This window comes from Gossypium hirsutum, chromosome A10 (assembly GCF_007990345.1).
Source record: "Gossypium hirsutum isolate 1008001.06 chromosome A10, Gossypium_hirsutum_v2.1, whole genome shotgun sequence".
Lineage (NCBI taxonomy): Eukaryota > Viridiplantae > Streptophyta > Magnoliopsida > Malvales > Malvaceae > Gossypium > Gossypium hirsutum.
In genome coordinates, this window is record NC_053433.1 from 117069843 (window position 1) to 117084421 (window position 14579).

General features: G+C 32.8%; 2 protein-coding genes across 2 annotated transcripts; both read right to left on the reverse strand.

Annotated features, from left to right (window-relative positions):
• Positions 1–392: 392 nt before the first annotated feature.
• On the reverse strand, positions 393–4530 carry LOC107931777 (probable LRR receptor-like serine/threonine-protein kinase At3g47570). Its single transcript, XM_016863709.2, has 3 exons — positions 1824–4530; positions 1325–1707; positions 393–665 (listed from the first exon to the last, which is right to left on the reverse strand). The coding sequence occupies exons 1-3, from the start codon at positions 4528–4530 to the stop codon at positions 393–395; spliced, it is 3363 nt and encodes a 1120-aa protein (XP_016719198.2).
• A 6171-nt stretch (positions 4531–10701) lies between these two features.
• Positions 10702–13817, reverse strand: LOC121208149 (probable LRR receptor-like serine/threonine-protein kinase At3g47570; the record flags this gene model as incomplete). Its single annotated transcript, XM_041078642.1, has 2 exons — positions 11084–13817; positions 10702–10967 (listed from the first exon to the last, which is right to left on the reverse strand). Coding segments are annotated over exons 1-2 (3000 nt in total), but the record flags the coding sequence as incomplete, so codon positions are not given.
• Positions 13818–14579: the final 762 nt, after the last annotated feature.

A 14579-nucleotide genomic window follows, 5' to 3' on the forward strand; every position in this document is an offset into this window, starting at 1 on the left:
TGCATTAACTTAAAAATACAAAATAAGTGAAAACACAGCTTGCTGGCTTGATGAACTTGCAGCTTCTGCATGTAGTGCCCTCGACAGTCTTGGTTGCTGCATGCTGACCATTGCTTCAACAGTTTGGTTCTGTTAGTAACGACTAGTGGGAATGGAATATTGAATTTAGATGGTAACTTTTTGACTGTGAAAGGAACCGAGGGGCTGACTTCTGGCAACTCATCCATAGTTGCGTCCTTGATGAGTCGAGATCGGACCGTTTCCTGTGGAAGGCAGCATCGAAGGGACATTACTCCTCCAAATCCTACTATCAAATGGGCCGGCCTTGGCCCGTTGAAAGTCGAGTCTTTAACTGGATGTTAATTTCCAATAGGCTGCCATGTAAAGTTGAGTTAGCAAAGTGTGGTGTAATCTCTTGGGAAACGGCTGCTTGCCCCTTTTGCCAGTTTCCTGAGACGATGGACCACATCTTCTTCAATTGCGCCGAATCCTGGGCCATTTGGCAACACTGCTATAGCCTCTGGGATGTGTGTTGGGTTTCCCCCTCGAACCCATTGGCCATTGGATTTCTTTCTTGCATGGCAGTTTGCTATCAATCGTTCGAGCAGCCATTGCTCGTGGAGGATGATTTTTTCACAACCTTGTGGCTTCAGTGAAATGAGATCCTTTTTAAAGGTAAAATATTTGATAGAATTTAGCTCTTGTTCTCCCTAAAACTCATATTTGCCTACTGGGTTAAAGCCTAATGAGCTGACATAATTTCCGCCCCATCTTGTGTTGTGACCACTATGGTCCCAAAAGCTACGGTTCCACTAATTAAGTTAAAAGGGTAAATTAAGTTAAATTATGATTTGCCCCTCATATTCATTTTTAATATAATATATTTCTATGCTTATTTTATTTATTTTACCCAATACTATCGATTTTTTAATAATAAAATTTTAATTCATATAAAAATTTTGCATATGCTACTTTAAAGTTAATTTTTATTTCGTAATGAAAATTTTATATAATTTTTCCAATATAACTAATAATTGTATTCTTTAAATTTTATTTTTATACTCAAATTGTTTTTCGCCATGTCAAACATTTTTGTACATCCTTCCAAATTCGAGTAACATTAAAAAAAATCAAGCCCCAAAAGGTGTACGAAGGAAAGCTTATTGGCATTATCTTGAATTCTGATTTGATGACAATCCAATAGTTTAATAAGCAAAGAGAAAAACAAAGCATTAATACAAATTACACTGAGAAATTATTGGTGGAAAGCTATAAATATTGCACATATATTCTTTTCGATTGAGCCACATATTTAAGTTGGAACCTCACGGGGTACTCTAGTCGGATGGAGTTTGTCTTTAATAGAACAAAGCTTGGTAACAACATCACTCATGTCAATCCGTTCATTGGGTGATTCAGCAGAACAAGTGAGTCCTATTCCGAATAGTGAATTCAAGCACTGAAGATACCTATCATTTCTAAAGTTGTTTACATTGGGAGTTCCTCGTCTCACTCTTTCTTGAACAAGAATAGGATCTGTAATCTCAACTATTCGTTCAGGCAATGCTGCTTTAACAAAGTTGTGGAGACTTAAACCTTCTCTGAACCTTTCATCGATTGGACTTTTTCCTGTAAACATCTCAAGCAGTAGGATGCCATAGCTATAAACATCACCTTTTGTTGACAACTCGCTTCCCATGCCATATTCTACGATTAGTTCATCAAAATTACATATAGAAATAATTGCAGAGAGCATGAAAATTTGATATTAGATTGTATGCTTTGCTTTTACATTATGGAAGAAAATACTGAAATGAACATACCTGGAGGAGCATAACCAATAGTTCCTCTTAATCCAAGCGAGCTTGACACCTTAGTAGGATAGTTAAGTTCGTCTGCAGAAATGATTCTCGCTAAGCCAAAGTCACTTATATGGCCAACCATTTCCTCATCAAGTAGAATATTGCTTGGCTTGAGGTCACAATGAATGATCGACGTTTCACAATGATGGTGCAGATATTCAAGTGCATGAGCAACATCTATTGCCACGCTTACTCTTTGGAAGAAGTTTAGCTTTCTCATCGTCTCCAATTCACTGATACCTGTTGAAGAATGCAGCCAGTCCTCCAAGCTTCCATTTACCATGAACTCATAAACTAAGGCTTTAAAATCATTGCCTTGATAATCAACACCTGAAATTGCTGTTAATACCTTGACAAGATTCCGATGTCGAATGTTCTTCAAGGTCTCACATTCAGCCAAGAAACTCCTAGATGATCTATGGTCCAAAGGATTAAGAACCTTTACTGCAATAACTACTCCACTCTCTTCAAGAATTCCTTTGTATACAGAACCGAAACTCCCCGAACCAACCAAATTCCGCATTGAGAATTCGTTAGTAGCCTTTAGGATGCTTTGGTATGATAACCATAAAATAGAATTTTCTGCAAAAGTTGATATCGGTTGCTGCACTTTCCTCTTTCTGAACCAAATGATGAGAACAATAGACAATACCAAAGTCACTCCTATTATAACAACAACAACAACAATTACAATTTTGAATCTAAGAGAAGTCTTTGATGATTTTTTCGAGTTACATCTTGACAAATGTAACTCAGGGATGCCTCCACATAGCTTATTGTTTCCCTCAACAAATACAGCACTTGCATTCTTAAAGACACCTCCACTTGGTATCACTCCTTCAAAATTATTGAAAGAGAGATTTAAATACTTCAAGGCTCTAAAACTCACAAGAAATTCTGGAACCCCACCTGAAAGATTATTTTCAGATACGTCCAACTCTACAAGACCTCTCAATGAACTCAAAGATGAAGGAATGGTTCCTTCAAACAAATTACCACCAAGGAACAACCTCTCTAGTCTCACACAGCTACCAAGGCTCTTTGGTATCAAACCGGATAACTTATTTTTTGAAAAATCCAAATCTCCTAGATTTGTTAATTTTTCAACTTCTACGGAAAGCTCTCCAGTCAAATAGTTTGATGATAAGTTTAGTAAAATGGACAAGGATGAAAGTCCAAGTACTTGAGCCGGTATTGATCCACTAAGATTGTTGTAAGAAAGACCCAATACAAGCAAATTTTGGCAGTTACCAAGACTTGAAGGAATGTTTCCCTGAAGATTGTTAACTCCTAAAGCAAGTACTGTTAACCCTGTTAAATTTCCAATAGAATAGGGAATAGTCCCAGTGAGAAAATTATTACGAGCGTCAAATGTATTTAGCTTCTGAATCCTCCCGATTTTTAGAGGAATGGGACCTGATAGTTGATTTTGTGATACCTGCAGCACCCCCAAATTGATGAGATTTCCAATCCCATCAGGGATTCTCCCCAATATTTTGTTATTTTCTATTTCTAAAAATTGAAGGCTGGTAGAGAAATTGCTAATGCATTCGGGAAGTACCCCTCCAAAATTATTTGTTCGTATATCTAGACTATCTAGTTTGGTATTATTGACTAAACTACAGAGAAAGTTCAAATCACCTTCTCTTCCATTTCCCAAATGGTTCGTGCCTAGAAGAAGTATAGATAGTTTATCCAGATTTTCTAAGGAAGGAACATTTCCGCTAAGTCTATTCCTATCAAGCTGGAGCATGTTCAGGTTCGAGGCATTGGATATAGAAATCGGGATTTTTCCAGAGAGTTGGTTTCCCCATACTGAAAAGAAGTCAATATATGGCATAGTGATTGCTAAATTAGAAGGAAGAGTACCTTCAATATTGTTCCCACCAATATCAAAGCTTCTAATGTTGGAGAGATTGAACATTCCGACCGGAATAATACCAGAAATTGCATTTTCTTCTACCGAGAAAAATGAAAGATTTGTCAGTCGTCCAATATCTTCAGGTATAACCCCACTCAATGCATTAGTCCTCAAAATAAGTGCCTCTGAAGATGACAAGTTCCCAAACGAAGGTGGTATACTCCCTCTCAATCTGTTGATGGCAAAACTCAAGGTTTTCATGTTTGACAAGAGACCCAGTGAAGCAGGTATTTCTCCTGTTAGTTGGTTGCCTCTCATACTGACAAATGTAAGCTTAGAACAGCTGGATAAATTGGAAGGAATTTCACCCGTGATGGAATTATTGGACAGTTGTAATGTTTCCAATCTTCTTAAGCGACCAATTTCTTGAGGAATCTGGTTGTGGAAGTTGTTACTTGCAAGGTTCAACTCCTTGAGAAAGCTCAAATTTCCAATGAATGGAGATAAAGATCCCGAGAGTTTGAGGAATTGCAATTCCAACATAATGACTCTCCGATTGTTGCGACCACATGTAACGCCATGCCACTGGCAGAAGTGAATTGAACTATTCCAGGAGTTCATAACCTTGAGTTGGTCACCGGTTATCATGGCTTTAAACTGGAGCAAAGCTTGTAGATCAGTGTCATTTCCTCCGACTGCAGTTGCTGCATGTGCTAAACCAAGCAAGTTAAGACCCTGCAAGTTGAAGCATGAGACAAGAATTATAAGTTCGATGCAAACAATAAAAAAAGAATTGCCCACTTCCATAACTCGAATCAGTTTGATTTATTTCTATTTGAGAATGTTTCCTTCTGGTTCTTGGGAACATATTTGACTCCACCACCTTTTTAACCTATTTATAGAGCATTGTTTTTGTTGGATTGAATTATGAAAATTTGTTTAATATGACTGATTCTTACATTATAATTTGTTTAATTGAGTTCACATGCCGAGTTTATCGCTTACAGATTATCAATAATACTAGAAACATGTATATATATATATATAAACGTATCAAATATGATCTGTAAAACGTCATTTTACATTTATTAAATTTAATAATAACAAAATTGTAAAAAAGAAAAAAAGATAATTATTCATATAAGACGTCATGCATGATCAGACAAAATTAATGATAAATAATTGGAATAAATGTCAAATTTATACATGAACTTTAATTTTGTATGTAAACATGAAATTTTAATTTTTGATTTAATTACTATATTTTTATTTGGTATAATTTGTGTTAGATATAAATTATCTTTGGTCATAATATAATTATGATCATTTTATTATATATGTTTAAATTTGAGATTTAATTATTGTACTTTTTTACTTAGTAAAATTTAATTTATTTACTATTATAATAACATTAATTAGTCCAAATAATTAACACCATCATTTTTTTCTTAATTAAGAAAAAATTTATTCATTAAGAAAGCACCAAAAGAACAACTCGAAAAAGGTTCAAAACAAAGCAAAATTACAAGAAACAAGAGAAAGAAAATGCCTCAAAAGAGTGGGACAATCAAATAAGTCAAGGCTGGTTACCCCCTTTGAGGAAAATGATCAACCAAGACATGAGGCACCTTTTCAAGATTCAGTATTCAATCAATATTATTTATGTTAAATTTTGCTATTAGTTTTGTACTTTATGAAAGTTGTAAGTTTAATTCATGTATTTTAATTTTATCAAATTTAGTCTCTGTAATTCTTAAATTGGTTAATTTTAATCTCTGTATTTTTTGAATTTTGAAATCATTACTAGTCCTGTATAGTTGTAGATTTAGTTCATTTTCTCCAGTTAAATCATTTTAAGTCCTTATACTTTTTAAATTTTGAAATTTTAGTCTTAATACAAATGATAGTAGTTAATGCGTTAACTCGATTTTTAGTTAGTAACATGTGGAAATATCAAGCTAGCATGACATTGCACATATGATAATATGTTTGCTGTATCAAATTTTGAAAATAGTAGAACTTAATGAATTTAACCGCTATTATTTTGTGAGGACAGAAATTTTAGAATTTGAAGAGTACATGAACTAAAACTGACTAAATTAAAGTATAGAAATTAAATCCATAACTTTGATGAAGTAAAAAGACTAATAACATAATTTAAAATATTATTTAAAACTTTCAAAGCCTTGATTAAAATGCATGTGTATTTTTCTTGTTAGAATTTAACTTATCATATGATTTTTTTTTATATAATGGTGTTCTTAGGAAAAATTCAAGTCAACATTTAGTCAAATAAAATATTTAGACTAATTAATTACATTATAAAAGTTAATGGACCAAATTATGTTGACAATTAATGTATAGAGATTAAATCTCAAATTTAAGCTTAATATAGAGATCAAAACTAAAATTTGACTATTATTATATAACCTTAAAAAAGAAAAAAAAATTGGGTTGGATGTGTGCTAGATAAAGAATCCTCGTGGCATTCCTTTTATATAATACTAGTATGGTTTCACTCACGCTTCACGTTGGGTTTATTATTTATTTTCTAATTAAATTATATAGTAAAAGTTTGAAGGTTATAATATGCTCAAAGTTCTTGTACTTTTCGTATATTTAGAAATAATCTCATTACTTTTATTTTCAGGAATTTAGTCTCTCTACTTTTCGAATTTAATATTTTAAGTCTATTTGTTAACACTGTTATAATTCTATTATTAAATTTGCTAGCGTGGCATTTTGAAATTAAAAAGATACTCACTTAGCATCCATGTAACAAAAAAGTGACATCGTAATGGACTTGAATTTAATAAATAATTTTAATGATGTTAACAATCCTTAAAAATTCACATTAGCATTTTAGTCAAAATAAAGTATTTAAACTAACTAATAACATTATAAGAATCGATGTGCTAAATTATGTCAAATTAAAATATAAAGGTTCAATTTCAAATTTGAGTGAAATATAGAAATCAAAATTGAAATTTAACCATCCTTACATAATTATAAAAAATTAAAGATGAAATTTGACCATAATATTTTCATGTTAAAATAAAAAAGGAAAAAGACAGTTATCTTGAAAGGAACACCTTTTATATATAGTTGTATATTTATAATATCAGTATAAATTAGTCTTCTATTTTATTATCCGAATTCAAATTAGACTAGATTATATTTAAATAAAATTATTGGGTACTCTATAATTAAATTTATTAGGGTCTTCACATTAGAGATTAATACAATATAATTGGTCCCTAATGCGAATCTCAAATGATTAGCTGTTAAGAATTGCCTCTTTCATTATGTTAAAGTAAAACATAGTCGCCAGACTTGACTGAAGCCAATAGAAAACATAGAAAATTATTATTATATTTATTGATTGAGTCCTAACTCGATTAGTATTAGTATTATTGTCAGTCCAAGAGGACGTGGGTTCAAGTGTGTTGCAACGCATTATCCTCCTATTTAAGAGTTGGAAAGAGACTATGGATAGTGTTAAACATTATATTAAAAAAAACAGATATGATAAACCTCATGTGATAGCTTAATGGTTAAGGGTGTTCACCACCCTAAGTATGACCTAAGTTCGAGTCGCGTTTGTTGTTCGGACTTTGCCATGTTTTATAAGTAACCAAAAAAATTTATTGTGATATTCAACATTAGATTCCCTATGGCTATTGTTATAATGTTTCGTGACATGCAACCATTTATTAAATAATTAGAAACCAAATTGAAAGCAAAGATCAGGTAGAAATAAATAAATAAAGTTATATGTTTAATGTTCCAATTTCTTTATAGGAGGTAGTTGTTTATATATTTAACTAGTTTTGTATTGCTGGTTGTTTAATGTTTTGAAATATTTATTTTTCCTTATTATAGGCTGTACTAAAATTGATGATACGATGGATTTAATTAAGAAATTGTGATTTTAATTAATGCATAATTGTGTCGATTGAGTCTTAGTTTGATTGGCATAGATATTGTTGTCAATGTAGGAGGATGTGAATTCGAGTGCGTTGAAGTACATTATCCTCCTATTTATGGGTTGGGTAGTTCTAAGTATTGTGTCAAAAAAAAACTTATATGATCAGAACCTATAATGAGATTGTTCAAAACAATTACTGTAGATTGTTTAAAGCAACTTAGACTTCCTCCTCTCAAATTATTGGTAAAAAGACCTCTCAATTCCCTTTCAATTTCGATATTAAGCAAACTGGTCCCTCTCAAAAAATTTTGGAGCAATTTAATCCATGTCAATTTTGAAAGCAAGCAACTACGGATAATTCTTATCTGAAAAATCTATTGATTTCAACATTAAAAAAAGTTAAATTATGTTATTAGTCCCTATATTTTATAAAAGTTGTGGGTTTAATCCACATACTTTAATTTGGTCATTTTTATCACCAAACAATAATTATTAAATTCATTAAGTTTAGTTTTGTTCTTTCTAAAATCTACTGTGGAAAACATATTATCATATATGTAATATCATGTCAGCTTGTTATTTTCACATACTACTCATTAAAAATATAGGTAATAGATTAATAACTGTCATTTGCATCAAGACTAATTTCAAAATTCGAAAAGCATAGGGACTTAGAATGATCCAATTGGAGAATATAGACCAAATTTACATCTGAATGTATAGTACAAGACTAGTAATTGAATTTAACCAATCGAATTTAATTGCTAACATTTGGGTTAGGTCTAAAATTTTAAATTTCAAAAGTAGAGGGACTAAAATTGACAAATTTGAAAATTATAAGGAATAAATTTGATCAAATTAAAGTACATGGATTAAATCCACACCTTTCGCAAGGTACATGAACTAATAATAGAATTTAACCAATAATAAAATATGGAAATTATCCAAAAGAAACGTAGTCTTGTCTATGCTTATGTTTTTTTTAGATATCTTTCATATACATTTTGTGGTCCATATTTAGTGTTTGTGACTGTCCTTCTCAAAAATACCATTTCTAATATTTAAACTAACATCTCTATTTGACATTGCAATTTACCTTAACACTATACTCAATATTTGTTGATATTTTACTCGTGCTTAATGACAATCACAAAGTCCTCTTATGAAAGAAAACATTGATCCAATGCAATTAGATCATAACGAACTTTGTTTGCAAGCATCTCTTATAGCTTTGAATTTACTTAATGTCCATAATCTATTCACACTTATTCTATTTAAGGATTTATAGAGATTTTGTAAAACTCCCTTTAGCTTTTCAGTCCTAAAATTTGAAACTATGTTAAAATGGGTCAAAGAAAAAATATTCAATGAGCAATTTAAGATTTTATTTAAGAAGGAAAAGGAGGTGGAAATAAAATAGAAATTCATTTATAGAGATTTTATTGAAATATCCCTACGAGGGTTCTAAAATTTTTTAGTACATGAAACTTAGATTAAGAGATTAACACCAACAACTATAATACTTCGTAAAAATTAAGAAGAATTTTCTGATTAAGTCTTAAATTGATTGGTATTTATATTGTTGCCAATAAAGTATATGAGTTCTAGTGCGCTGAAAATATGATAAGAATCTATCATGAGATTAATATTCGGTAATTACTAATCACACTGAGCTGTAAAATCAAATAAACTCTTATCAAACATTTCAATAAATTCTTCCAAATTCGAGTAACATAGATAAAATCAAAGCTTAATGGCATTATCTTCAGTTCTTATTAGATGAGGATCCAATAGTTTAAGAAGCAAAGAGAAGAACAAAGCATTAATACAATTTACACTGAGAAATTATTGGTGGAAAGCTATAAATATTGCATATTTATTCTTTTCTCAAAGCATAGTGCTTTTAGGCGAAATGAGGAGACCTGCTAATACCCAGTAGAATGTGAACAAAAGATAAAATCCAACACTTTGACTGACCCAAGCCTCTCAACTTTATCCATACGACACCTTAGATACCTGCATATTGAATACAAGGTAATCTGTTTTACTTCTTCATATCATCTAAACATAACAATTATCTCCAAAAGTAGTGGAAATATACCTTAAGTTATGAAATGATACAATATTTTGCTAAGATAAGAAAATAACTTACCTTTCTACTAAGCAATATATTTAAGTTCCAACCTCATGATGCAATCGAGTTGGATGAAGCTTGTCTCTAATGGAACAAAGCTTGGTAACAACATCACTCATGTCAATCCGCTCATTGGGTGATTCAGCAGAACAAGTGAGTCCTATTTCGAATAGTTAATTTGTTAGTACAAAACTCCGGTAAGGAAAAAACTCGAACACACGATCGGAACTCGAAAAGAAAAAGAAGAAATAGGACAGGCTCCAAGGCGTGTATCAAGCCACTATCTTTAAGGTTATATTCGCCCCCACTTATCTTCAGTGTGCAAACGAGTTCCAAGCAAATTAACCTCGAGGATACAATGAAGCCAATGACTATTTGCGTTTTACACTGACGAGAATAGTCCACTATGCACTGAGTAATGTATAACAAAAACTCAATTTCTACAAAGGATTTCTGCAGCAATACTTTATAGAATAATCTAATAATATTAGAAAATGAAGGAAGAGAAGAAATAATATTAGAATTTGTTGATATGATTTCCAAATGAAATCCCATTCCTATTTATAGGAATTTTCATGTCTCTTCATAGAGACATCTTTCAATAGGTGTCTTTATGAATAAATAAATAATAATAATTATTCATTTAATTTTGTAACTATTCAAATAATATTTTTTGAATAGTTATAATTCTTTTTTTAAAAAATCAAATGATATAACTTTTGACCAATGACCAAAAGTTTTATCTTTTGATTAATTACACCCATTCATTTATAGTTATTGGGATACTATAAATATTTGAAAATATTCCAACAATCTCCCCCCATTTTCAAAATATTTAGAATCAAAAGTTATATCATTTGATTTTTTAAACCCATTCATTTATAGTTATTGGGATACTATAAATATTTGAAAATATTCCAACAGAATTCAAGCACTGAAGGTACCTATCATTTCTAAAGTTGTTTACATTAGGAGTTCCTCGTCTCACTTTTTCTTGAACAAGAATAGGATCTGTAATCTCGATTATTCGTTCAGGCAGTGCTGCCTTAACAAAGTTGTGGAGACTTAAACCTTCTCTGAACCTTTCATCGATTGGACTTTTTCCTGTAAACATCTCAAGCAGTAGGATGCCATAGCTATACACATCACCTTTTGTTGACAACTCGCTTCCCATGCCATATTCTACAATTAGTTCATCACAATTACATATAGAAATAATTGCAGAGAGCATGAAAATTTGATGTTAGATTGTATGCTTTGCTTTTACATTATGGAAGAAAATACTGAAGTGAACATACCTGGAGGAGCATAACCAATAGTTCCTCTTAATCCAAGCGAGCTTGACACCTTAGTAGGAGAGTTAAGTTCGTCTGCAGAAATGATTTTCGCTAAGCCAAAGTCACTTATATGGCCAACCATTTCCTCATCAAGTAGAATATTGCTAGGCTTGAGGTCACAATGAATGATCGATGTTTCACAATGATGGTGCAGATATTCAAGTGCATGAGCAACATCTATTGCCACGCTTACTCTTTGGAAGAAGTTTAGCTTTCTCATCGTCTCCAATTCACTGATACCTGTTGAAGAATGCAGCCAGTCCTCCAAGCTTCCATTTACCATGAACTCATAAACTAAGGCTTTAAAATCATTGCCTTGATAATCAACACCTGAAATTGCTGTTAATACCTTGACAAGATTCCGATGTCGAATGTTCTTCAAGGTCTCACATTCAACCAAGAAACTCCTAGATGATCTATGGTCCAAAGGATTAAGAACCTTTACTGCAATAACTACTCCACTCTCTTCAAGAATTCCTTTGTATACAGAACCGAAACTCCCCGAGCCAACCAAATTCCGCATGGAGAATTCGTTGGTAGCCTTTAGGATGCTTTGGTATGATAACCATAAAAGAGAATTTTCTGCAAAAGTTGATATCGGTTGCTGCACTTTCTTCTTTCTGAACCAAATGATGAGAATAATAGACAATACCAAAGTCACTCCTAATGTAACAACAACAACAACAATTACAATTTTGAATCTAGGAGAAGTCTTTGATGATGTTTTCGAGTTACATACTGACAAATGTAATCCACGGATGCCTCCACATAACTTGTTGTTTCCCTCAACAAATACAGCACTTGCATTCTTAAAGACACCTCCACTTGGTATCACTCCTTCAAAATTATTGAAAGAGAGATTTATATACTGTAATGCACCAAAATTCACAAGAAATTCTGGAACCCCACCTGAAAGATTATTTTCAGATATGTCCAATTCCACAAGACCTCTCAATGAACTCAAAGATGAAGGAATGGGTCCTTCAAACAAATTACCAGCAAGGAACAACCTCTCTAGACTTACACAGCTACCAAGGCTCTTTGGAAGCAAACCGGATAACTTATTTTTTGAAAAATCCAAATCTCCTAGATGTTTCAGATTTTCTACTTCTACGGGAAGCTCACCAGTCAAATAGTTTGATGATAAGTTTAGTAAAATGGACAAGGATGAAAGTCCAAGTACTTGAGGTGGTATTGATCCACTAAGATTGTTGTAAGAAAGACCCAATACAAGCAAATTTTGGCAGTAACCAAGACTAGAAGGAATATTGCCCTGAAAATTGTTAGCTCCTAAAGCAAGGAACATTAACCCTGTTAAATTTCCAATAGAATAGGGAATAGTCCCAGTGAGAAAATTATAACGAGAGTCAAATGTATTTAGTTTCTGAATCCTCCCCATGTTTAGAGGAATGGGACCTGATAGTTGATTTTGTGATACCCGTAGCACCTCCAAATTCATGAGATTTCCAATCCCATCAGGGATTCTCCCCAATATTTTGTTATTTTCTATTACTAAAGATAAAAGTGTGCTACAAAAATTGCTAATGCATTTCGGAAGTACCCCTCCAAAATTATTTGCTCGTATATCTAGACTCTCTAGTTTGGTATTATTGACTAAACTACAGAGAAAGTTCAAATCACCTTCTCTTCCATTTCCCAAATGGTTTGTGCCTAGAAGAAGATAAAATAGTTTATCCAACTTCTCAAAGGAAGGGAGGTTTCCAATAAGTCTATTCTTATGAAGCTGAAGTACCTTGAGATTCGAGGCATTGGATATAGAAATTGGGATTTTGCCAGAGATTTGGTGTCCCCATACAGAAAAGAAGTCAACATATGGCATAGTGATTGCTAAATCAGAAGGAAGAGCACCTTGAATATTGTTTCCACCAATATCAAAGCTTCTAATATTGGAGAGATTGAACATTCCGCCCGGAATAATACCAGAAATTGCATTTTCTTCTACCGAGAAAAATGAAAGATTTTTCAGTCGTCCAATATCTTCAGGGATAACCCCACTCAATGCATTAGTCCTCAAAATAAGTGCCTCTAGAGATGACAAGTTCCCAAACGAAGGTGGTATACTCCCTCTCAATCTGTTGATGGCAAAACCCAAGGTTTTCATGTTTGACAAGAGACCCAATGAAGCAGGTATTTCTCCTGTTAGTTGGTTGCCTCTCATACTGACAAATGTAAGCTTAGAACAGCTGGATAAATTGGAAGGAATTTCACCCGTCATGGAATTATTGGACAGTTGTAATGTTTCCAATCTTCTTAAGCGACCAATTTCTTGAGGAATCTGGCTGTGGAAGTTGTTACTCACAAGGTTCAACTCCTTGAGAAAGCTCAAATTTCCAATGAATGGAGATAAAGATCCAGAGAGTTTGAGGAATTGCAGTTCCAACTTGATGACTCTCCGATCATTGCGACCACATGTAACGCCATGCCACTGGCAGAAGTGAATTGAACTATTCCAGCAGTTTATAACCTTGAGTTGGTCACCGGTTATCATGGCTTTAAACTGGAGTAAAGCTTGTAGATCGGTGTCATTTCCTCCGACTACAGTTGCTGCATGTGCTAAACCAAGCCAGCTAAGACCTTTCAGGTTGAAGCATGAGATCCAGAGGAGGATTATGACTTGAATGTAAACAAGGAAAAAAGAGTTGGGCACTTGTAAGTGCATGCTCAATAGCTCCATCAACCCAAATAGTTTTTTTTTAATTGATGAGATCTGTTTGTATTTGAGAGTGATGGGGTTCATCAACAAGAACAAGTTTATTTATATCCTGCTTTTAGTGGAAGAGGCACTTCATTGGGTTGGTTTTCATCATGGATTTTTACAATATGGAATTTTAAGTAGTGGATATACTGTTTTTAAGTCTTGTGATATATTGATTATGATTAAGCAAACTAGTCCAATTCATCACCTTCTTCTTCCATTATCTAAGCAATCAAAGACCTCCTGGACACTAGACCCATATCCCACAACAATATACTTTGATTATCCGTTCATTTTTGTTTTTTTAATCCTTCTTATCCTTTTTATAATTTATTGATAAAGGGTGAGAAGGATGAACGCGAAAGCGGATCGTAAAGTTCGTCGAAGTCGCGGATTTTAGGGCTCTAAACGTTCGGAAAGAAACCAAATTTTTTGACACAACCTGAAACGAAATTAAATCCAAGTTAGATAAAATAATTAAAACAAATAATAAATTAAAGATTAAGGAAGTGAATAAAGAAGATAAATGAAAAGATAAATAGAAAGATATAACGTGGCGTGTAGAAGTACTAAGAAGCCTTGGAAACATGAAGAATCCACAACCCCCTTCAAGCGGCTCTAATTTCCCCTCTAAGATAAAACATTGGCAAAAAAAAGTTTGAAGATGATCCCCACAATCTAAAAAGATTGTTAAAACTCTTCTAAAATAAACTCAAGAAATTCTTGAAAAGAAAAACTCAA